Here is a 26323-nt window from a genome sequence, read left to right as displayed (position 1 = left end):
GTCTGGATTCGTCACCGGACACAGAATCTGAAATCAAAATAGTCTTAGTTTCAGAATCCTCCGTAACTGAATCTGAAATTAGCACAGTCTCTGCATCAGAATCGTCCATAACTGGTAGAGGATATATAAATATGGACTAAAGTAGTAAAACAAAAACGGCACCTGACACCCACAATGGCTGGGGCACTCACCACCTCCTATGACCAGACCCCTGCGGACTAGAAAATTTCCTTTGCCACATGGTCGGGAATGCGGAAATGTAAAATGGAATGTAACCACGCCCGACACAAGGTGAACCGTACATTCTAAAAAAAAGGGGCCCAACCAAAATGCCGCGTCACTTCCAAAGGCCTCAATGTTCCAAACCACAAGCCCATAGACATCACACATAAGCAGGTTGAATCACATAACAAACATGATTATAAACAGCCCTGTTCAATAACCCCCCTCAGGAGATATTAACCCTCGATTCCAAGATACTAAAAGACTCACTGAGACCCTTGTGATAAGTTAGACCCGCAAGGTGGTAGCCTCTCGGTAAAAATTCACATTACAGTACATTGCAAATAAAGTAAAATGAAACGATAATACCGGAATCTACGCCATGGAACACGGCCTTTCAAGTGTGACGGATAGTAGCATCGCCTTCGCCATGGACTTGAGAGAAGAAAGCAGGCAGCGGAGCAAAGTTCGACAACGCCGATTGCTTGAGGAACTCTTAACATGAGTCGGGTTGGTTTCACAGAAAGACTCTTCCTGCATTTCCGGACTCTAACTTTCATCCAAGCTCTCACTGAGAGACTGACAGGACTACTTAAAACTCCTGTCCCATGCCGAAGAGTACTACCCTCCATAAGAGACAAAAAACAAAAATAAAAACTGACACTTCTCTGCCAACCTCCTGGGACGAAAGGCAAAGAATGACTGGGGGATGAGGGAAGTGGGAGGAGTAGTTAAGCCTTTGGCTGGGGTGTATTTGCCTCCTCCTGGTGGCCAGGTTCTTATTTCCCAAAATAAATGAATGCAGCTGTGGACTCTTTCCATTTAAGAAGAAAACAGACTATATACAACCTCATCTGCACTGTCCTTACACACACAAACACAGGCTATATACAACCACATCTGCACTGTCCTTACACAACACGAACACAGGCTATATACAACCACATCTGCACTGTCCTTACACACACACAAACACAGGCTATATACAACCACATCTGCACTTTCCTTACACAAACACAGGCTATATACAACCACATCTGCACTGTCCTTACACAAACACAAGCTATATACAACCACATCTGCACTGTCCTTACACAAACTATATACAACCACATCTGCACTGTCCTTACACAAACACAAACTATATACAACCACATCTGCACTGTCCTTACACACACACAGACTATATACAACCACATCTGCACTGTCCTTACACACGCACACACAAACACAGGCTATATACAACCACATCTGCACTGTCCTTACACGCACACACATGCACACACAAACACAGGCTATATACAACCACATCTGTCCTATCCTTACACACACACAAACTATATACAACCATATCTGCACTGTACTTACACACACAGACTATATACAACCACATCTGCACTGACCTTACACACGCACACACAAACACAGACTATATACAACCACTACTGCACTGTCCTTACACACAGACCATATACAACCACATCTGCACTGTCCTTACATACGCACACACACACACAGACTATATACAACCACATCTGCCCAGTCAAACACTCTTTATTTATAATCACAATTGCTCTATCCTAACACACACTCATTATATATAACCACCTCTGCACTATCCTTACACACACTCATTATATATAACCACCTCTGCACTATCCTTACACACACTCATTATCTACAGTATAACCAGAACTGCACTATCCTTACACACAATCATTATATACAGTATAACCAGAACTGCACTATTCTAATACACACATTCATTATATATAACCACAACTGCACTATCCTTACACACAAATGTATTATATATAACTACAACTGCACTATCCTTACACACAAATGTATTATATATAACTACAACTGCACTGCCCTTACACACACACACACACACACACACACTCATTATATATAACCACAACTGCACTATCCTTACACACAGAGACACATACACACACTCACACACTATAAACAAACATCTACATTATTCTTACACTCACACACAGACTGTGCACAACCACATTGTCTTAACACACACACTATCTTTACACACACACACACACACACACACACTATACCTTCATACACACTATCTTTACACACACTATAAGCACATATAGACTATCTTTACACACACACTATAACCAGATACACACTATCTTTACACACACACACACACTATACCTTCATACACACTATCTTTACACACACTATAAGCACATATAGACTATCTTTACACACACACTATAACCAGATACACACTATCTTTACACACACACACACACACACACTATACCTTCATACACACTATCTTTACACACACTATAAGCACATATACACTATCTTTACACACACACTATAACCAGATACACACTATCTTTACACACACACTATAACCACATATACACTAGCTTTACACACACACTATAAGCACATATACACTATCTTTAAACACACACTATAGGCACATACACACTATCTTTACACACACACACTATCTTTACACACACACTATAAGCACATACACACTATCTTTACACACACACTATAAGCACATACACATTATCTTTACACACACACTATAAGCACATACACACTATCTTTACACACACACACTATAAGCACATACACACTATCTTTACACACACACTATAAGCACATACAGACTATCTTTACACACACACTATAACCACATACACACTATCTTACACACACACTATAACCACATACATTATCTTTACACACACACTATAATCACATACACAATAACTTTACACACACGCTATAACCACATACACACTATCTTTACACACACACGCTATAACCACATACACACTATCTTTACACACACACACGCTATAACCACATACACACTATCTTTACACACACACGCTATAACCACATACACACTATAACCAAATACACACTATCTTTACACACACAAACACCCCACATACCAGGCTGTGCCCATTGATTATTATCCCATAAGAGTCCTCTTCACTCATGTCCTCATCAGGAAGGAATTTTGATTTCTTGGATTTATTCTTAATAAGAATATTCACTTCATTTGTATCCAGCAGTGACTGTGGGTTCATTTTAGCCCGTGCAGACCTACAGGAATAAACAGAGCCCGTCACAGCCCAGCAGTGCAGTCTACGGTACCAACCCAAGGACACATACAAATAACAATACACATAGGTAGCTGCAAATATAATTACTGCAGCGGTTACTTTTGACACAAGAATTAACAGTGTAGTGACAGGAAACACAACTAGGCAAGTATATTGTACTTCTTCAACCCCAGTACCTCAGCTCTTCCAGCACCTCGTCGGAACTCCAGCCCTTAATGATAAAGACGTCCTTCATCTCGTCCTGAAGCATATTACATGCATAGCCAATGTTTTCTGCCGTCTCTGGGGGAAAAATACACATTACAGATTATTCCTTCTTGGATAGCTCCAACCGAAAAGTAACAAGAACCCTCAACTTGTTGTAAACAGTTTTGTTAGAGAGGTGAAAGGTCACTAATTGTCACAGAATTTCTCTCACCTTGCTTGTCTCCTGTGAGTACCCAGATTTTTATGTCTGCCTTAGCTAACGTCTCTATGGTTTGAGGAACACCATCCTGCAGCTTGTCCTCTATGGCAGTGGCTCCAAGTAACTTCATAAATACACAGAGAATTTTAGTACATTCACTTTGACTCAATAGTATGACCCTACTTAACATTCAGATTATTCAGTGTGTGGGAATTTAGAATAAAGCAGCAGGTCTGGATTTAAGATCAACCCTAATTGATGTAGGAGAAGAGAGAAAAATGGAAGTAATTATTTATAATGGATCCCAGATATATTTATGTTTATAAGGGATAAGGATCTGGATGTATAACTAGATTATAATTATATTTAAAAAATGTTTATCTTATAGTTACTACAAAATGGCTGGTGGATTTAACTACACAATGCAATATTGTATGAAGTGCTGAAATATGTGTCCACTATTAGTCCAGTGTTCACTAACACACCTGTGTGTGCAGAGATAACTTTACTGTTGCATGCAATGTTCACCTAGTAGTTTCCTTACCTTCAGGTCTTTCTCTATTTCCTGGTATAGCTGCACCAACTTTTCTTCTCGATCATCCAGAGATGTGCTGGCTTCATGGTGACGTTGCTTCCAATCTTCAAAATAGTTACTGTCCAAATCTTTGTAGGCCAGAACCAGTGTGCGCAGACCCTCCCCTGCAAACTCCTGAGCAGTAATTAACAAAACACAAACATAACAAATGTAATCATGAACATGACTACATGAAACAAGAGGGATCACTAAAATGACCATGTACAATAAGAGGGATCACTACCTTGACCATGTGCAACAAGAGGGATCACTAACATGACTACATGCAACAAGATGGATCAATAAAAAAATGACCATGTACAATAAGGGGGATCACTACCATGACCATGTGCAACAAGAGGGATCACTGACATGACTACATGCAACAAGATGGGTCACTAAAGACCACATGCAACAAGAGGGATCCCTAACATAATAATACAGATCAAGAGGGATCCCTTACATGACCATGCCCAAATGAAACAACAATAATCACTAACATGACCAAACGGGACAAAAGCAACCACTAACATGACCACATGAGACAAGAGCAATTGCTAACATGACCATACAAAGCTAGAGCGTGATCATCTGCTGGTGCATTCAGGAGGTGAGGGAGGGAATCCAGGAGGTGGGTGGGCAGTCCAGCAGCGGAAGGGAAAGAGAAGGGTATGGACCTAAACTACAGAAAAAAACATATAAAGGGACAATGAGGGGTAGGGAGCTACACTACAGAAATAATGTGGGGTGGGGGGGGTTCCCTAACTAACAATTTAGAAGAGGGGAGGTGGAAGGACCACTGCACTACAGAATTATTATATTAAAAGTTGTTTATAGGTACTGGCACACAGTACCTTTAAATCATTATATTGGCAGACTGTCTGCCAGTACCTAAGATGGTGGTGACCAGTGGGTGGTGAGGAAGGGAAGAGAGCTGTTTGAGAGGGTTCAGAGGGTGGGAAATGTCTCTACACTAAAGCTAAAATTAACCTTACAAGCTATCTGATTAACCCCCTCACTGCTGGGAATAATAGCGGTGTGGTGCGTTGCTGCCTTCTAATTACCAAAAAGCAATGGCAAAGCCATCTATTTCAGAAGCTTTTACAACCATTTGTGCCATGATTGCACAAGCGGTATGTAAATAATTTCAGTGAGAAACCGAAAGTTTGTGAAAAAGTTAACAATTCTTTTCATATCATCGCACTAGTGCTGCAGAATCTGTTGGCACTCTACAAGTAACTGATAATAATAATAATATTTTGGTGGTGAAATGGTGGCATAAAAATTACCAAAATGGGCCTAGCAGGGCCGGATTTACATCTCAGGTGCCTGTAGGCACAAAAACCTGAAGCGCCCCCCCCACCCCCCCACCCCCCCTAGAAAAAAGTGGAAAAAATGAGGACTTTTTTTTATTATTATTTAGGACAACTAAAAATAAATATTAGATGTAAAATTACATTTTCCCTTTTATGGAGATACACAAATACACACACCAATTGCAATATTTGTTGTAATGGAAGCTACACCAAAAATCAATATTCACTTGACTCAAATGGCCATACAATTTCTATTATGTATAACAAAAACAAATCATGTTAAACTTTTAATGCAAAATATTCTAAAGAAAACCCTATTTAAAGGGACATCAAATGTGACAGTTTGCTGGGCATTTTATTATTGCACTAGTGCTTGCAGAGAAGTGTGTTAGCCTCTTGCAAAAGAGTTAAACACATAGTCAATGTCAGTTCTGAGACAGCAATACACATCTGTGCAGACCCAGATGGGCTCATAGGACATGTTTATTGACAAGCCATTAGTGTATTGCTTTTCTGGAGATGACTTTGACTATGTGCTTAACATTTTGTTGGAGTCAAACACAGTTTTGTGTAAACAATAGCAATATTAAAACTAGCAGCATGCAAGCTCATCCTAGATCAATACCTTGGGTTGTCTACTTAAAAAATATATATAGTTTTGATCGGTAAATAAAGAAAACAAGGCTCTGTTTCTGTTAAAATGTAGTAATCGCAAAAAATGCTAAAAATTCTCTGGTATTTTGTTCACTACCGTCACTTTCAGAGAAGAACTTGAAGGGGTTAAAGGGACAGTAAAGTCAAAATTAAACTTTCATGATTCATATAGAGTGTGCAATTATAAACAACTTTCCACTTTACTTCTATTATCTAATTTGTTAGTTATCCTGGTATCCTTTGTTGAAGAGCATGCCTAGGTGGGTTACAAATCGGCAATACACTGCTCGGAGCTTCCTGGTAATTGATGCCTGAACATATAGGCCCCTTGTAATTGGCTTACACAATGCGTTCAGCTAGCTCCCAGCTGTGCATTGTTGCACCTTCAACAAAGGATATAAAGAGAATGAAGCAAATCTACAAATAGAAGCACATTGGAAAATTGTTGAAAATAGTATGCCATACCTGAAACATGAATGAAAACTTTTGGGTTTCATGTCCCTTTAATAAACTGGCTAAGTGGCAGCCCAATTAAGAATGTGCCACTATAGATATGCCTGTTAGACGTAATGACAAATCCAGTCCTGTTTTAAGACTGCTAAACTGAGATGGAGCCACCATGATATAAACAGGACGTACGTTTAGGTGATCAGTGGTGATTTCCTTCAGATTCTCACAGCCGTTCTCAAGAAGTTCATAGATGATTGTGTCTGCCCCTTTGCAGTATAATGTCAGGCGTCCTTCTGGGCTCTTCACTGTGAAAGTAAGGGGTTAGATGTAGTTATATTCCCAAAAACAAAAGCCACGGAAAGCAACAACAAGAAACACTTTTAGTCTAGAGACATGGAAATGATTCTGTAGCTTCATAACATCACTTGCTATATCCTAATATTATTTTATTGCTTGTTGCCTACTAGTTGGGTATTAGTTTCTGATTGGCTGCACAGACCCAAAAGAAGAACAAATAGTCAGACAGCTACAGTATAGGTGTATTGTATTAGGGGGCGGAGATTGGCCGCACAGGTATATTTGTATTAATGACGGGACATGAAACTCACATGGAACATTTCATTTTACATAACTTCCCAATGTATTTCTCATTTCTTTTGTTCTCTTTAAATCCTTTCTTGAAAAGTATACCTAGGTAGGCTCAGAAGCTGCTGATTGGTGGCTGCACATATATGTCTCTTGTCATTGGCTTTCAGCTAGCTCCCAGTAGTGCATTACTGCTCCTTCAACAAAGGATACCAAGAGAATGAAGAAAGTAAGATAACAGAAGTAAATTTGCTTAGAAATGTATGATCGATCTCAACCACAAAAGAAAAAGTTTGGTTTCATACATCTACATTGTACATGATGGACTGGAAGTGACACATTCCCCCTAATTAGTGAATACATTATAAGCTTATGGAAATAATAAGGTTTATTTTGGTTATAAACAGGGCATAGACATTTGTCATTATGATCACATGATGACATAAGGGGCCTAATTACAGAGAAGAAAAGCTAATCCTGTGTACAATAAAGCAGAGCCAGAGCACCAGTCAGTTCCATCTGATGTAAGATGATCTACAGGAAAGCTTGCGGGCTTAGATGCTAAAGGAAATACATGGGGCATACTGCAGAGAGGGTGAAGGATGTGAGAAGAACGGGTTATTGTATATTAAAACCATCACTGACCAGGAGTATCTTCAGGAACGGGTTATTGTATATTAAAACCATCACTGACCAGGAGTATCTTCAGGAACGGGTTATTGTATATTAAAACCATCACTGACCAGGAGTATCTTCAGGAACGGGTTATTGTATATTAAAACCATCACTGACCAGGAGTATCTTCAGGAACGGGTTATTGTATATTAAAACCATCACTGACCAGGAGTATCTTCAGGAACGGGTTATTGTATATTAAAACCATCACTGACCAGGAGTATCTTCAGGAACGGGTTATTGTATATTAAAACCATCACTGACCAGGAGTATCTTCAGGAACGGGTTATTGTATATTAAAACCATCACTGACCAGGAGTATCTTCAGGAACGGGTTATTGTATATTAAAACCATCACTGACCAGGAGTATCTTCAGGAACGGGTTATTGTATATTAAAACCATCACTGACCAGGAGTATCTTCAGGGAGCAAGTGAAAGTCTAAGGAGAGTCTTACAGTCAGGTAAGGAGGTCCACGGAATACATGGATTTCTAGAAAAGTCTTGTGATGTAAGTGCTGGGCAAAGTGTATGGGGTGGAAGGAAGAGTATTTGCTGACAAGGGCAAAGGATGATGCATTGTTGTAGATGGATTTGTGTCCTCGGGTCGAGGGTTTGCATTGTATTATTAAAGGAACATGAAACCCATTTTAAAGGGAAAGTATACACCATATTTTCATACAACTGCATGTAATAGGCACTACTATAAAGAATAATATGCACAGATGCTGATCTAAAAATCCAGTATAAAACCTTTTAAAAACTTACTTAGAAGCTCCCAGTTTAGCTCTGTCTATGAGGTTAGGCTGTGACACCCACTGAAAGGGGCTGGGAAAACAATAAGTGCAGACCCCCCCCCCCTTGCCTGCATATATAAAGACAGGTAACATAAACAGGAGCCATCAGGAGTATGTAAACAAACGTATACATCTGACACTGTGGGGCTTGGATGGGAGTCTGAAAATCAGCATAATGTTATTAAAAAAATAAGTAAAAATATACATTGTCTACAAATCCAAAGAAAAATCTAGTGTACAATGTCCCTTTAAACAACTTTCCAGTTTACTTCTATTATCAGATTTGCTTCATCCCCTTGGTATCTTTGTTGAAGGAGCAGCAATGCACTATTGGGAGCTAGCTAAGCATACTGGGTGAGCCAATACCAAGAGGCATATGTGTGCAGCCACAAATCCGCAGCTAGCTCCCAGTAGTGCTCCTACCTAAGTATGCTTTTCAGCAAAGTATACAAAGAGAAGGAAGAAAATGAGATAGTAGAAGTAAATTATACAATTGTTTAAAAGTGTATCTATCTAAATCATGAAATAAAAAGATGTGAGTTTCATGTCCCTTTAAGTACAAGGAAAGATATTGTAGATAATGACAGAGAGCAGAAGAGGAGAACTGATGTGCAAGGCAGAAGCATTCAGGATGGGCTGTAGTAAGGAAAGATGGCTGTGTTAGAGAGGGAGAGGAATTACAGATGGATATGATAACTGAGTAAATGTGTTACGTCTGTAGGAAATTAGTAAATTCTAAAGATATTTTTATTGTTGAAGTGGAATGAATAAATCAATACCTGGGTATAGGGAGCAAGTGATAGCTCTGAGTCAAATGAAGTGATGTCAACAGTTATTACAATTTGAGGTTATTTATAGTCAGTTATAGAGTGGAGATTAAAATGTATTTGGGATTTTTTTTATTTAGTAAACCTGTTTAATAAATTATATTTTGTTAACTGAATCTGTGCTAAACCACCTTAAATTAAGAGCAGAATGGAGGGCCCCACTCTCTTTCTCCTACTACACATGTGTGAAGCACAATGCCCCAGCATATGTCCATATGAACAGGGTTGTGCATGGGTTATTTTCTTGTGGGGGAAGGGTAATCAGTTAAAAGGGGCATTAAAAATATACTCTGTTGGCAAAACAAAGTTCTATTATTTGTGCTTCTCAGTTTTATTAAGCTTACAATTTGTACAGTTTGCATCTAATGTCCATTCAATAGACTGTTGGGTATACATTACATTGGAAAGGTACTAGACCTTTAGATATTTAGCACAAGCCCTGCTGAAATGAAGTTATTGAATGTGAGGTGCCTAAGCTTACCGTGCATCAAGTTTACCAGCAGTAGCATCCCAGAGTCAGGGAGTGACTCTCTCATCAGAGGAGCAAAACAGAGAGACAAAAGAGTCATCAGGTGAATGTGAGGTTGGTGCAGACAACACCAAAACATAGGTGAGTAAACAAAGCCAATGGTTAGAAAAACAGGAAATCAAAGATAAATGCAAAAAGGCAGCAGTAACAGAAGAAGGCAAAGCACAAAAGCAGAGCAATACTATAGAACTACGCCAAACATAAGTGTAATGCTCTATACTTGCACCAAAACAGGTATGTAGGGATATATAGGTAGAGATAAATACAGTGAGGGAAAACAATATTTGATCCCCTGCTGATTTTGTACGTTTGCCCACTGGCAAAGAAATGATCAGTCTATAATTGTAATGGTAGGTTTATTTGAACAGTAAGAGACAGAACAACAACAAAATCCAGAAAAATACATTTAAAAAAAGTTATAAATTGATTTGCATTTTAATGAGTGAAATAAGTATTTAATTCCCTATCAATCAGCAAAATTTCTGGCTCCCAGGAGTCTTTTATACAGGTAACGAGCTGAGATTAGAGCACTCTCTTAAAGGGAGTGCCCCTAATCTCAGCTTGTTACCTGTATATAAGACACCTGTCCACAGAAGCATTCAGTCAATCAGATTCCAAACTCTCCACCATGGCAAAGACCAAAGAGTTGTACAAGGATGTCAGGGACAAGATTGTAGGCCTACACAAGGCTGAAATGGGCTACAAGACCATCGCCAAGCAGCTTGGTGAGAAGGTGACAACAGTTGGTGCGATTATTTGCAAATGGAAGAAACACAAAATAACTGTCAATCTCTTTCGGTCTGGGGCTCCATGCAAGATCTAACCTCGTGGAGTTTCAATGATCATGAGAACAGTGAGGAATCAGCCGCCCAGAACTACACTGGATCATCTTGTCAATGATCTCAAGGCAGCTGGGACCATAGTCAGCAAGAAAGCAATTGGTAACACACTATGCTGTGAAGGACTGAAATCCTGCAGCGCCCGCAAGGTCCCCCTGCTCAAGAAAGTACATGTACAGGCCCGTGTGAAGTTTACCAATGAACATCTGAATGATTCAGAGGAGAACTGGGTGAAAGTGTTGTGGTCAGATGAGATCAAAATCAAGCTCTTTGGCATCAACTCAACTCGCCATGTTTGAGGAGGAATGCTGCCTATGACCCTAAGAACACCATCTCCACCATGGAGGTGGAAACATTATGCTTCGCAGTGTTTTTCTGCTAAGGAGAAAAGGCCATGTACCATCAAATCTTGGGTGAGAACCTCCTTCCTTCAGCCAGGGCATTGAAAATGGGTCGTAGATGGGTATTTCAGCATGACAATGACCGAAAACACACAGCCAAGGCAACAAAGTAGTGGCTCAAGAAGAAGCACATTAAGGTCCTAGAGTGGCCTAGTCAGTCTCCAGACCTTAATCCCATAGACAATCTGTGGAGGTTGCTGAAGGTTCGAGTTGCCAAACGTAAGCCTCGAAACCTTAATGACTTGAAGAGGATCTGCAAAGAGGAGTGGGACAAAATGCCTCCTGAGATGTGTGCAAACCTGGTGGTGAACTACAAGAATCGTCTGTCCTCTGTGACTGCCAACAAGGGTTTTGCCACCAAGTACTAAGTCATGTTTTGCAAAGGGATCAAATACTTATTTCACTCATTAAAATGAAAATTAATTAATTTTTTTGAAATGCGTTTTTTTCTGGATTTTTTGTTGTTATTCTGTGTCTCACTGTTCAAATAAATCTACCAATACAATTATAGACTGATCATTTCTTTGTCAGTGGGCCAACGTACAAAATCAGCAGGGATCAAATAATTTTTTCCCTCACTGTAGATAGATGATAGATAGAAAGAGATAAATGACAGATAGACACATATAGATAGAGTGATATAGATAGATAGATATCCCTTGAATAGCACAGCAATCACTGTGCAGCATGTATGAGGGTCAGGTTTCAGAGTTTCACAGAATTTTCTCCAGCCTCTCTGGGGACAGAGGAAAACTGGACATTGAACTGTATTTTTGGCCCTATTAATTTGTTCCCAATAATCCCTTTTACCTGCTGGACTGTATTCAATTATTTATAAAACATAAATTATGCTTACCTGATAAGTTCCTTTTCTTCTAATGGAAAGAGTCCACAGCTGCATTCATTACTTTTGGGAAATAAGAACCTGGCCAACAGGAGGAGGCAAAGACAACCCAGCCTAAGGCTTAAATATTCCTCCCACTCCTCTCATCCCCCAGTCATTCTGCCGAGGAACAAGGAACAGTAGAAGAAATATCAGGGTGAAAGGTGCCAGAAGAATATAAGGACACCCCACATAAAATTACGAGTGGGGAGCTGTGGACTCTTTCCATCAGAAGAAAGGGAAATTATCAGGTAAGCATAATTTATGTTTTTCTTCTTAAATGGAAAGAGTCCACAGCTGCATTCATTACTTTTGGGAAAACAATACCCAAGCTATCGAGGACACTGAATGCCAAGACGGGAGGGTACAATAGGTGGCCCATACTGAGGGTACCAGGCCTGAACCTCTACCCAATAAAAAACCATGCTTCATCGGAAGCTGAGAACATTTTAAGAGGAAAAGCCCCAATGACACTGACTCGCAGTTAGTCCAGAAGCCAAACTAGAGACCGCAAATGGACTCGACTGAGCCAACAGTCCTCCAGGAGAAACCGTCGCCCAACAAACGGTCCCCCACCGCTCATCTCCACAAATGAAGGAGACATCAGCCAAAACCCCCAAGGGAACAAGGCAAAGGAGAACCAAGAACACCGAAAGGTCCCCTAATACAAAAAACACATCCCAGCCCAGCTCACAGAGACCCAAAGGGGCCCAAACAGGGAAAGAAGGCCAGGCCTATACCAAGCGAAACCCGGGATAAGACCAGGCACAGAGACAGAACAGACGTCTCTCCAACATCCTGCAAGCACGGAATGCAACTGAAGAGGCAAAGTCCTCCCAGTGTCTGACCACACAGAGTCCATAACAGGACAACACAGAGGGTACTTGCGAGGAAGAAGAAGCAGTCAAGCAAGAAACAGACCGCAAAAGCAACCCCCAGACAGAGGGCACGCTCCAGGCAACCTATGTCACTGGACCTACACACAGGTCCCTAAAAAGGGGAACACAAAACCTCAATCGAGGCCCCCCGAGGAGAGTATACCCTCAGAAGAGAAAACCCTCTTCTAAGCAATGGAGCAAGTTGAAAGGAAAATATATACCCTAGCAGACTAAGCTAACAAGATAGACTTAACAAAGCTCACACATCCAGAGGAGACTGCAACCTGAATGCAGTGCCTTAGACCGCTCGGCCATCCTGACCTGCAGATCAACCCAGCCTCAGGGATCCAAGACAGGGGAACAAAAGAATTAAGAACAGGTACATGAACGAGCATAAGAATAGCACAGCCATCCCCACAGAGTACAAGTACAACTGACTCTGAAAACAGACAACAAGGCCATAGACCTAAGGATCTATCAAATAAAGGCCCAACAAGTCTGTTTTGAGCCAGCAAGACCCCAGGGGGAACCAATCCCACCTTTCCACCTCCCATCCAGGTGAAGCCCCAAGCAAGGACTCTATCTCCATAGGGAGGAGAATATCCCGTAAAGAAAAGGGATGATGCCGGAAGGGCAACAACTGTCCTCAAGGCCCGAAGTCACCGGATAATGGGAAGAGAAATTCACTACACAGATGTCCTAGAAAAGGACCCCCCTAGAAGTAGCTTGCAAGTAGAGGCACAGCCAACCCATTCACCTGCAGAGCAGGGAATCCACGGGAACACTGGCACGCTGTCCAGGGGAATGCAACCCTAAGGCGCACCAGAAATTGGACATTCAACGCCAGGAGCTGGGTATGAACCAACCACCCTTGAGGCTCAAGTCACACGGCTAACCACCAGATGACATGGGCTACTCTGTGGCAAAGAGTAAAAAATACTCCGAAAACCTGGTCAACCATGACCAGGTTAGGTAGATGGAGCAAGGACATAGCCCAAGTTCCCACTACCGTGGAACACCCCGACCAGCCCTATGATCCAAGATTCCAAAACCACCCAAGACTAGGTCAGGAAAAAGGCCAAGTGAAGCTTCAGCAACCGGAAGTCTCAGGGAGAAAAACAGGACCGGGCACCTAATAGTTCAGGCAAACCTTACCCTAGAACTAAACACCCCAAATGGCCAAAGAGCCAGACACAAGGGTATGGATGCATATCCAGAGAATCCGGATAACGAGAAGAACTCGAAAGCCCCGACCAAAGGAAGGAACCACCCCTAGCTAAAGTCCAACGCTCTAAGGAGCAAGGCTAGAAGTCGTATGAAGATAATTCTCAGAGCCTCAGAACAACCAAGATACCTTAAGGTAAAAAAAAATCCTACTAGCAGGACTAGTCCCCCTATTACCTCCGCACAAGCAGAGGACACAAGTAAGAGAAAGGCACTAAGCCTACCCAGCTCCGGAAAACCCCAAGCTAAACAAAGTCCCCGCAGGGAACAACCATCACCCTGAAACACAGATCCCTAAAAGGTGATCCACTCACCCAGAGACAATGGAAGAAAGGTCTCTTATAACTCAGACAGACAGTACACGTCAAAGAGTAAGAGTTGCATCTAGATACACTATAAACAGCTTACGCGTACACCTGCAGGGTGTCAAGAGCTGCAACTGGTATCAAACTGCAAACCTTCCGCATGCTAGACAGCTATCCTGTACAAGCTGTTGGATCAAGCCCAAAAGGACAAATCCAGAGGCCTAAAAATGAAGGCCAAACCGCTCAATTGCGGTAAGGGGCATTAAGCCCTCAAACCCTCCACCACATGGGGGAGGAAAACTCTAAGTTCTGATGAAATCAGACTTCAGATAGAGTGACACAGCGGAAAACTCCCCTGCCCGGCCATCTATGACTGAAGGCTATAAGGACTGAAACAATCCTTCCCACCTCACGGACCCACAGGTCCTCTCAAATGCTTAGTTGAACATGAAAAACAATGATAACCTGAGCATTCGGCGCTTCTACCGAACCAGCCGAGCAGAACATGACCACATGTCTGAACTGCCGCAAGACCGAACGAACCTAGGGTCCCAACCGGCAAGCTGCATAAATTCTCCCTCAAAGGGGAAAAAACAGAAAACAGACATTTTTAACATAGGTCTAACATGTCAAAAACAACTTCCGAAGAAGTTATAAAGAGTATCAATCCCAGAAGGTTCCCGACGGAAAACAAAAACAAATAAAAGACATCGGATATAAATAAAATATAAGGCAACCCTGAGGTTAACGCCCAAAAAGACACAGGCCTACCCGCAGGACCAGCCAAACGGAGCCCTATCTTTCAAAACTGGGAAAGATCTCAAACAAATGACAATCAGGAGATTACTTCATCCCCACATGTCTAATAAGGTGTACCATTCGAATTAGCAGACTGAAAATCCCCGTATCTGGTAACGATAGGGTCATTCAATAACTGAAAAACATGTCTGAGCAATACGCGAAGGCGCGCAATCCTGTAACGAAAGGCACAACACTCAGGGACAGTTACACTCGCGGGGAACTGTCGAGGTCCTCCCCAAGGTGGAAGGCCTGGGACAATAGGGCACGAGCACATTCTCAAATAAACGTCTGGACTCTGTAGACGAACAATCGCCAACATTATGTGGAAGCGAAAACATGCTGCAACCTCCGGGGGAAACATGCCACCCTGCATGGAGGAATCAGAAACTGGGTCACCCGCATGTGTAGAAGTATGAATAGAGGCGGATGGCTCAGCTGTCCCTTGATTCCCTTAACCCAAGGAACCAGGCGCTCTGAAATGGCATACGGAACAAAACTGGTTGACATGTGTTAACAAGGGAAAGTCCGGATTCGTCACCGGACACAGAATCTGAAAACAAAATAGTCTCAGTATCAGAATCCTCCGTAACTGAATCTGAAATTAGCACAATCTCAGCATCAGAATCCTCCATAACTGGATAGAGGATATTTAAATATGGACTAAAGTAGTAAAAACAAAAACGGCACCTGACACCCCAAATGGCTGGGGCACTCACCACCTCCTATGACCAGACCCCTGTGGACTAGAAAATTGCCTTCACCACATGGTCGGGAATACGGAAATGGAAAATGGAACCACGTCCGAACACAAGGTGAACCGTACAGTCCAAAAAAGCACGCCCAACCAAAAGGCTGCATCACTTCCAAAGGCCTCAATGTTGCAAACCACAAGCCCATAAACATCACACATAAGCAGGTTGAATCACATAACAAACATGATTATAACCCCCCCCCCCCCCCGTTCAATAACCCCCCTCAGGAGATATTAACCCTCGATTCCAAGATACTAAAAGAGACTCACTGAGACCCTTATGTATAAGTTAGACCCGCAAGGTGGTAGCCTCTCGGGAAAACATTCACATTACAGTACATTGATAAATAAAGTAAAATGAAACGATTTTACCGGAATCTACGCCATGGAACAGGAACACGGCCTTTCAAGTGTGACAAATAGTAGCATCGCCTCCGCTATGGACTTGAGAGAAAAAAGCAGGCAGCGGAGCAAAGTTCAACAATGCTGATTGCTTGCGGAGCTGTTAATCTGAGTCGGGATAGATTTGCAGAAAGACTCCCTGCATCTCCGGACTCTAACTTTCATCCAAGCCCTCACTGAGAGACTGACAAGACTAATTAAAACTCCTGTCCCATGCCGAAGAGTACTACCCTCCATAAGAGACAAAAAACAAAAATTAAAAATTCTGACACTTCTCTGCCAACCTCCTGGGACGAAAGGCAAAGAATGACTGGGGGATGAGGGGAGTGGGAGGAGTATTTAAGCCTTTGGCAGGGTTGTCTTTGCCTCCTCCTGGTGGCCAGGTTCTTATTTCCCAAAAGTAATGAATGCAGCTGTGGACTCTTTCCATTTAAGAAGAAAATGTAGTTTTTTTACCTTTATTTTGTAACCTGAAATAACTGCTTTGGCCTATTGAAACTGCAACAAATACTAAAACAAAACTGAGACTGAATTGCAGAAGACTGTTTCACTACGTTTAGTTAAAATTTTTACGAGAAATGAAATTGAGTTTGATGAACCTTTACTAAGGAGATAATAAAGAAACAGTGGGATTTAGATATATGTGTGTATGTATATATTTTTTAGGACAAAAACATATGATTTATGATAGATTTTTAATTCTTATTCCATAAAGTGAATGAGGTGTAAGTATTTGCACAGCAGAAATGTGAAACTTAGACTCCTATTCCCGCCCCAGATGCTGCATATAAAACTGCTAGAGCTCCGTATTCACGGCTAGATTCAATATATAGATAAGAAATTCAAATATCCCGCGCTCCCCCACCCACTTCAAAATTAAATTTAATTAAAAGTAATTAATGCAGCTGTGGACTCTTTCCATTTAAGAAGAAAATATATGTTTAATAATAAAAAGTACATTATTTTCTAGGTGATGAACATAGCAATGTAAAATGCATTTTACGGTATTTTTTTATATTTTTATTAATAATTTATATGTAAATTCAATAACAAGCCTTAAGAATACTAAGTTCTCATGTGCGCTAACCCGACCGCGTTAAGATCTAAATTAAGACATGCAATGCACATAACGCATATTTTACAGTCCTTCACATAAAAAATAATGTATTTTTTATTATAAGATATATTTCTATATATATATATATATATATGATACTGTTCTTTTAAAATACATATCTATCTATATATATATATATATATATATATATATATATATATATATATGTAGCTATAGGAATAGATATGCAGGTATAGGTATCTACACATATATATAGAAATATTTATTTAAGAATAAATAGAACATATTCTGCTATGTGAAGAACATTGGAATGTGAAATATTCATATTTTTATGTCGGGTTAAACGTGATTGGGTTTGCGTGACATGGTTGTTTTTTCCCCTTTTTGCATGCGATATTGTAACTTTGGCGTTTTGTACGCCTCAGGTTAGCGCTCGAGCGAAAACGTTTTACTTTCAACTTGTATTATTCACAGTATTTGTCGCGCACAAAATTCTGAAGTTGAGCGTAGTTAGCACATGAGCGATAAATAGTGATCCACTCGTAATCTAGCCCAAAATGCGCACTTTATCATTTATTTTGATTGCTCACTTAGCAGATATTGGGGTTGATTCCATTTTAGTCATGTTTATTAATGCTTTTCATCTCCCAATATGCGTTATTCATCATCTAAATGATCACAAAGCAATCAAAAACACAATTTTCATGCACTTGGGCAATCACATTTCTAAAGACCACGAATTACCTAAAATATTGACAATACAATAGCCAATGGCACTTGATAAGTGCTCAACCTCCACAGATAGACAGATAACACACATTCAATTAAAGGATTATAATATTCACTTATAAAGTACTGACATAAACAACATAAAGCTGTGTATGACAATAAATCAAATAAAGTCTACTTACTTTATTTCAAAAACAAGACTTGTGTGCAAAAAAGAATTTATATTTTATTTATACTGAAAGCGTTGCTAAAGACAGCCCACAAAAAAAGTCTGGTCTTTCTGAAATAAAAGCGCTTAATCATAATGCGAAACCACCGTGTCATCTCCATACCATTCAGAAACACAAAGATCCAGCATCTTCACTCTACTAAATAGTCAATGTCACACAGTCTATACACAGATCATTAAATGAGCCTTAACCCCTAATGAGCCTTATCCCATGCAAAGCATGAGTATTGACCAACTGAAGGGTGAACGATTAATGTCATAACTCACTTTTATCATCAATTAAATAACATAATTTATGCTTACCTGATAAATTCCTTTCTCCTGTAGTGTAGTCAGTCCACGGGTCATCCATTACTTATGGGATATTAACTCCTCCCCAACAGGAAGTGCAAGAGGATCACCCAAGCAGAGCTGCTATATAGCTCCTCCCCTCTACGTCATACCCAGTCATTCGACCGAAACCAAACGAGAAAGGAGAAACTATAGGGTGCAGTGGTGACTGGAATTTAATTTAAATTTAAGACCTGCCATAAAAAACAGGGCGGGCCGTGGACTGACTACACTACAGGAGAAAGGAATTTATCAGGTAAGCATAAATTATGTTTTCTCCTGTTAAGTGTAGTCAGTCCACGGGTCATCCATTACTTATGGGATACCAATACCAAAGCTAGAAGTACACGGATGATGGGAGGGAAAGGCAGGATCTTTACACAGAAGGAACCACTGCCTGAAGAACCTTTCTCCCAAAAACAGCCTCAGAAGAAGCAAAAGTGTCAAATTTGTAAAATTTGGAAAAAGTATGAAGAGAAGACCAAGTTGCAGCCTTGCAAATCTGTTCAACAGAGGCCTCATTCTTAAAGGCCCACGTGGAAGCCACAGCTCTCGTAGAATGAGCTGTAATTCTTTCAGGAGGCTGCTGTCCAGCAGTCTCATAGGCTAAACGTATTATGCTACGAAGCCAAAAAGAGAGAGAGGTAGCAGATGCTGTTTGACCTCTCCTCTGACCAGAATAAACTACAAACAGGGAAGATGTTTGGCGAAAATCTTTAGTTGCCTGTAAATAAAATTTCAAGGCACGGACTACGTCTAGATTGTGTAGAAGTCGTTCCTTCTTTGAAGAAGGGTTAGGGCACAATGATGGAACAACAATCTCTTGATTGATATTCTTGTTAGTGACTACCTTAGGTAAGAACCCAGGTTTAGTACGCAGAACTACATTGTCTGAATGAAAAATCAGATAAGGAGAATCACAATGTAAAGCCGATAACTCAGAGACTCTTCGAGCCGAGGAAATAGCCATTAGAAACAGAACTTTCCAAGATAACAGCTTGATATCAATGGAATGAAGGGGTTCAAACGGAACACCCTGTAAAACGTTAAGAACTAAGTTTAAGCTCCACGGTGGAGCAACAGACTTAAACACAGGCTTAATCCTGGCCAAAGCCTGACAAAAAGCCTGAACGTCTGGAACTTCTGACAGACGTTTGTGTAAAAGGATGGACAGAGCTGAGATCTGTCCCTTCAAAGAACTTGCAGATAAACCCTTTTCTAAACCTTCTTGTAGAAAAGACAATATCCTAGGAATCCTAACCTTACTCCATGAGTAACTCTTGGATTCGCACCAGTGTAAATATTTACGCCATATTTTATGGTAAATTTTCCTGGTAACAGGTTTCCTAGCCTGTATTAAGGTGTCAATTACTGACTCCGAAAATCCACGCTTTGATAAAATCAAGCGTTCAATCTCCATGCAGTCAGCTTCAGAGAAATTAGATTTTGATGTTTGAAAGGACCCTGAATTAGAAGGTCCTGTCTCAGAGGCAGAGATCAAGGTGGACAGGATGACATGTCCACTAGATCTGCATACCAGGTCCTGCGTGGCCACGCAGGCGCTATTAGAATCACCGATGCTTTCTCCTGTTTGATCCTGGCAATCAAACGAGGAAGCATCGGGAAGGGTGGAAACACATAAGCCATCTTGAAGGTCCAAGGTGCTGTCAAAGCATCTATCAGGACCGCTCCCGGGTCCCTGGACCTGGACCCGTAACAAGGAAGCTTGGCGTTCTGGCGAGACGCCATGAGATCCATATCTGGTTTGCCCCAACGTCGAAGTATTTGGGCAAAGACCTCCGGATGAAGTTCCCACTCCCCCGGATGAAAAGTCTGGCGACTTAGGAAATCCGCCTCCCAGTTTTCCACGCCTGGGATGTGGATCGCTGACAGGTGGCAAGAGTGAGACTCTGCCCAGTGAATTATCTTTGATACTTCCATCATCGCTAGGGAACTCCTTGTCCCTCCCTGATGGTTGATGTAAGCCACAGTCGTGATGTTGTCCGACTGAAACCTGATGAACCTCAGAGTTGCTAACTGAGGCCAAGCCAGAAGGGCATTGAGAACTGCTCTCAATTCCAGAATGTTTATTGGAAGGAGACTCTCCTCCTGAGTCCATGATCCCTGAGCCTTCAGGGAATTCCAGACAGCGCCCCAACCTAGTAGGCTGGCGTCTGTTGTTACAATTGTCCAGTCTGGCCTGCTAAAGGGCATCCCCCTGGACAGATGAGGCCAAGAAAGCCACCATAGAAGAGAATCTCTGGTCTCTTGATCCAGATTCAGCATAGGGGACAAATCTGAGTAATCCCCATTCCACTGACTTAGCATGCACAATTGCAGCGGTCTGAGATGCAGTCGTGCAAAAGGTACTATGTCCATTGCCGCTACCATTAAGCCGATTACCTCCATGCATTGAGCCACTGACGGGTGTTGAATGGAATGAAGGACACGGCAAGCATTTAGAAGTTTTGTTAACCTGTCCTCTGTCAGGTAAATTTTAATTTCTACAGAATCTATAAGAGTCCCCAAGAAGGGAACTCTTGTGAGTGGCAATAGAGAACTCTTTTCTACGTTCACCTTCCACCCATGCGACCTTAGAAATGCCAGAACTAACTCTGTATGAGACTTGGCAGTTTGGAAATTTGACGCTTGTATCAGAATGTCGTCTAGATACGGAGCTACCGCTATTCCTCGCGGTCTTAGTACCGCCAGAAGAGAGCCCAGGACCTTTGTAAAGATTCTTGGAGCCGTAGCTAACCCGAAGGGAAGAGCTACAAACTGATAATGCCTGTCTAGGAAGGCAAACCTTAGGTACCGGTAATGATCTCTGTGAATCGGTATGTGAAGGTACGCATCCTTTAGATCCACTGTGGTCATGTACTGACCCTTTTGGATCATGAGTAAGATTGTCCGAATAGTTTCCATTTTGAACGATGGAACTCTTAGGAATTTGTTTAGGATCTTTAAATCCAAGATTGGTCTGAAGGTTCCCTCTTTCTTGGGAACCACAAACAGATTTGAGTAAAACCCTTGTCCGTGTTCCGACCGCGGAACCGGGTGGATCACTCCCATTAACAAAAGATCTTGAACACAGCGTAGAAACGCCTCTTTCTTTGTCTGGTTTGTTGATAACCTTGAAAGATGAAATCTCCCTTTGGGAGGAGAAGCTTTGAAGTCCAGAAGATATCCCTGGGATATGATCTCTAACGCCCAGGGATCCTGGACATCTCTTGCCCAAGCCTGGGCGAAGAGAGAAAGTCTGCCCCCTACTAGATCCGTTGCCGGATCGGGGGCCCTCACTTCATGCTGTCTTAGGGGCGGCAGCAGGTTTTCTGGCCTGCTTGCCCTTGTTCCAGGTCTGGTTAGGTTTCCAGCCCTGTCTGTAACGAGCAACAGTTCCTTCCTGTTTTGTAGCGGAGGAAGTTGATGCTGCTCCTGCCTTGAAGTTACGAAAGGCACGAAAATTAGACTGTCTAGCCCTTGGTTTGGCTCTGTCTTGAGGCAGGGCATGTCCCTTACCTCCAGTAATGTCAGCGATAATTTCTTTCAAACCGGGCCCAAATAATGTCTGCCCTTTGAAAGGTATGTTAAGCAATTTAGATTTAGAAGTCACATCGGCTGACCAGGATTTTAGCCACAGCGCTCTGCGCGCTTGGATGGCGAATCCGGAATTCTTAGCCATAAGCTTAGTTAAATGTACTACGGCATCAGAAATAAATGAATTAGCTAGCTTAAGGACTCTAAGCTTGTCTATGATTTCATCCAATGGAACTGAGCTAATGGTCTCCTCTAGAGACTCAAACCAAAATGCTGCCGCAGCCGTGACAGGCGCAATGCATGCGAGAGGTTGTAATATAAAACCTTGTTGAGTAAACATTTTCTTAAGGTAACCCTCTAATTTTTTGTCCATTGGGTCTGAAAAGGCACAGCTATCCTCCACCGGGATAGTGGTACGCTTAGCCAGAGTAGAAACTGCTCCTTCCACCTTAGGGACCGTCTGCCATAAGTCCCGTGTGGTGGCGTCTATTGGAAACATTTTTCTAAATATAGGAGGGGGAAAAGGGCACACCTGGCCTATCCCACTCCTTAGTAATAATTTCTGTAAGTCTCTTAGGTATAGAAAAGACGTCAGTACACGCCGGTACCGCATAGTATCTATCCAGCCTACATAATTTCTCTGGGATTGCAACCGTGTTACAATCATTGAGAGCCGCTAATACCTCCCCTAATAATACACGGAGGTTTTCAAGCTTAAATTTAAAATTTGAAATGTCTGAGTCCAGTCTATTTGGATCAGATCCGTCACCCACAGAATGAAGCTCTCCGTCTTCATGTTCTGCCACTTGTGACGCAGTATCAGACATGGCTCTAACATTATCAGCGTACTCTGTTCTCACCCCAGAGTGGTCGCGTTTACCTCTAAGTTCTGGTAATTTAGATAAAACTTCAGTCATAACATTAGCCATGTCTTGTAAAGTGATTTGTAATGGCCGCCCTGATGTACTTGGCGTCGCAATATCACGCACCTCCTGAGCGGGAGATGCAGGTACTGACACGTGAGGAGAGTTAGTCGGCATAACTTTCCCCTCGTTGTCTGGTGAAATTTTCTTAAAATGTACAGATTGACTTTTATTTAAAGTAGCATCAATGCAATTAGTACACAAATTTCTATTGGGCTCCACATTGGCTTTTGAACATATTGCACAAAGAGATTCCTCTATGTCAGACATGTTAAAACAAACTAGCAATTAGACTAGCAAGCTTGGAAAATACTTTTCAAATAAATTTGCAAGCAATATAAAAAACGTTACTGTGCCTTTAAGAAGCACACAAAAACTGTCACAGTTGAATAACAATGAACCGGATTAGTTATAGAAACCAAATTTTCACAGTAAATGCATAAATTTAGCAAAGGATTGCACTCATTAGCAATGGATGATTAACCCTTAATATCAGAAAAACGGATAACAATTGAAAATATAACCGTTTTTATCACAGTCAAAGCACAGTCTCACAGGTCTGCTGTGAGTGATTACCTCCCTCAAAACTAGTTTTGAAGACCCCTGAGCTCTGTAGAGACGTCCTGGATCATGCAGGGAGAAGAAGGCAGACTGTGACTGAATTTCTAATGCGTAGTAAAAGCGCCAAAATAGGCCCCTCCCACTCACAATACCACAGTGAGGGAAGCTCAGTAAACTGTTTTAATTCAAAACAAACGACAGCCATGTGGAAAATAACGCCCAAAACAATTTTTCACCAAGTACCTCAGATAATTAAACGATTTAACATGCCAGTAAACGTTTAAAATCTAATTTATGAAATGTCATTAAAAAGCCTGCTGCTAGTCGCTCACACTGCAAGTTAGGCTAAAAGTTATATGCATACAGTATTTTCCCAGTGAAGTGCCATTCCCCAGAAATACTTAAGTGTAAACATACATACATATCAGCCTGATACCAGTTGCTACTACTGCATTTAAGGCTGTACTTACATTATATCGGTATTAGCAGTATTTTCTCAGTCAATTCCATTCCTTAGAAAATAATATACTGCAACATACCTCTTTGCAGGTGAACCTGCCCGCTGTCCCCTGTTCTGAAGTTACCTCACTCCTCAGAATGGCCGAGAACAGCAAATGGATCTTAGTTACGTCCGCTAAGATCATACACAAAACTCAGGTAGATTCTTCTTCAAATGCTGCCTGAGAAAAAACAACACACTCCGGTGCCGTTTAAAATAACAAACTTTTGATTGAAGAAATAAAAACTAAGTTTAATAACCACAGTCCTCTCACACATCCTATCTATTAGTTGGGTGCAAGAGAATGACTGGGTATGACGTAGAGGGGAGGAGCTATATAGCAGCTCTGCTTCGGTGATCCTCTTGCACTTCCTGTTGGGGAGGAGTTAATATCCCATAAGTAATGGATGACCCGTGGACTGACTACACTTAACAGGAGAAATAAATACATATCTACAACATATCAACACTTGTGAAATGTAAACAGATATCAATAATAACTGGATTTTCATCAATGTTTTTATAGTGTGCAACAATGTTTCAAATTGGACATGTCAATGTTTCTGATTGGCTGTAAAGTAGATAGGAATGTAATGTAATGAAAAGAAAAGTCTAAATCGGCCATTTTGGATTTGGGTGTTTGCTGCACAGTTTTTATTATTTTTTTGTGTATCGATTAGTTTTCCGGTAGTCATCAGTTATTATTGGTTGTTAACAGTGATGATTTGGGAAAATAGACAATGAATATCAAGCTCGGCTGTGTAAGAATGTGATTGTTTAGATAAAAAAAAGATATCGGCAAATCCCATTTTTCCATTATCAAAACAAGAATTTTGGAAAGATTGAAATCAAGGCAAATGTGTTAAAGTGATTAGCATAACAACTTACACATAGGCACAAATGTTATCAGTTCATTAGTATATGTTAGAATAAAGTAATCGCTAGCATTTGTCTCACCAATCACAGACATCCTCTTGCGATCATTGTTGAAATCGAGGATGGCCAGAAGCTCATACACTTTGGTTTCTTCCATTTCAACCAATGTGATAGTTTCAGGAGTTCTGGAGCGAAACACAAATCCAAAGTTCCTGGCAGCAGTGACAAGAGCGCCCTCATCAGGAGACTGAGCCTGGTACACCAGCTCCCCTAAAACACAATAAACGTAATCCATAATCACCCTTAATTGTCTTTCTTTAAAATAAAATAAAAAACAAACCAATAGAAATACTACTACAAAATAGAAAAGGTGCACATACCAAAAAAAAGTTTTGCAATAATCATTCATGTCCAAAATTTGTTCTTGGGGTTATTTGGTTTGCCCAAAATTTGACAACATTATTTATTCCTTGATAGAAATTCATTATATCCTTATTACATATGGGAAACATCTACAGTGCATCAGGGGAGCAGTTGGACAGCAGCTCAAAATTAAAGTTAAATCAGTAGTTAGTGCTACTGCCAGCAGCAGTACAAAAAAACATGCTTTTTTATGGGATCAGGATTGTTAAAGGGACAGACTACTAGAGAATTGTTATTGTTTCAAAAAACAGAATTTATGTTTACCTGATAAATTACTTTCTCCAACGGTGTGTCCGGTCCACGGCGTCATCCTTACTTGTGGGATATTCTCTTCCCCAACAGGAAATGGCAAAGAGCCCAGCAAAGCTGGTCACATGATCCCTCCTAGGCTCCGCCTTCCCCAGTCATTCGACCGACGTAAAGGAGGAATATTTGCATAGGAGAAATCATATGATACCGTGGTGACTGTAGTTAGAGAAAATAAAT

At 41.1% G+C, this 26323-nt stretch overlaps 1 protein-coding gene across 3 annotated transcripts in view; it reads right to left on the bottom strand.

Annotated features, from left to right (window-relative positions):
• Positions 1-26323, bottom strand: part of LOC128648395 (phospholipid-transporting ATPase ID) — a 381201-nt gene that overhangs the window by 20367 nt on the left and 334511 nt on the right. For all 3 annotated transcript variants that reach the window (XM_053701018.1, XM_053701019.1, XM_053701017.1), the window contains exons 16-21: positions 25496-25684; positions 6946-7061; positions 4307-4471; positions 3775-3886; positions 3533-3638; positions 3183-3336 (exon numbers count right to left, since the gene is read on the bottom strand). In XM_053701018.1, coding sequence (XP_053556993.1) covers positions 3183-3336; positions 3533-3638; positions 3775-3886; positions 4307-4471; positions 6946-7061; positions 25496-25684 — 842 coding nt within the window. The remainder of the gene's footprint in view (positions 1-3182; positions 3337-3532; positions 3639-3774; positions 3887-4306; positions 4472-6945; positions 7062-25495; positions 25685-26323) is intronic.

Source organism: Bombina bombina, chromosome 2 (assembly GCF_027579735.1).
Source record: "Bombina bombina isolate aBomBom1 chromosome 2, aBomBom1.pri, whole genome shotgun sequence".
Taxonomy (NCBI): domain Eukaryota; kingdom Metazoa; phylum Chordata; class Amphibia; order Anura; family Bombinatoridae; genus Bombina; species Bombina bombina.
This window is presented reverse-complemented; position numbering and strand designations above follow the sequence as displayed.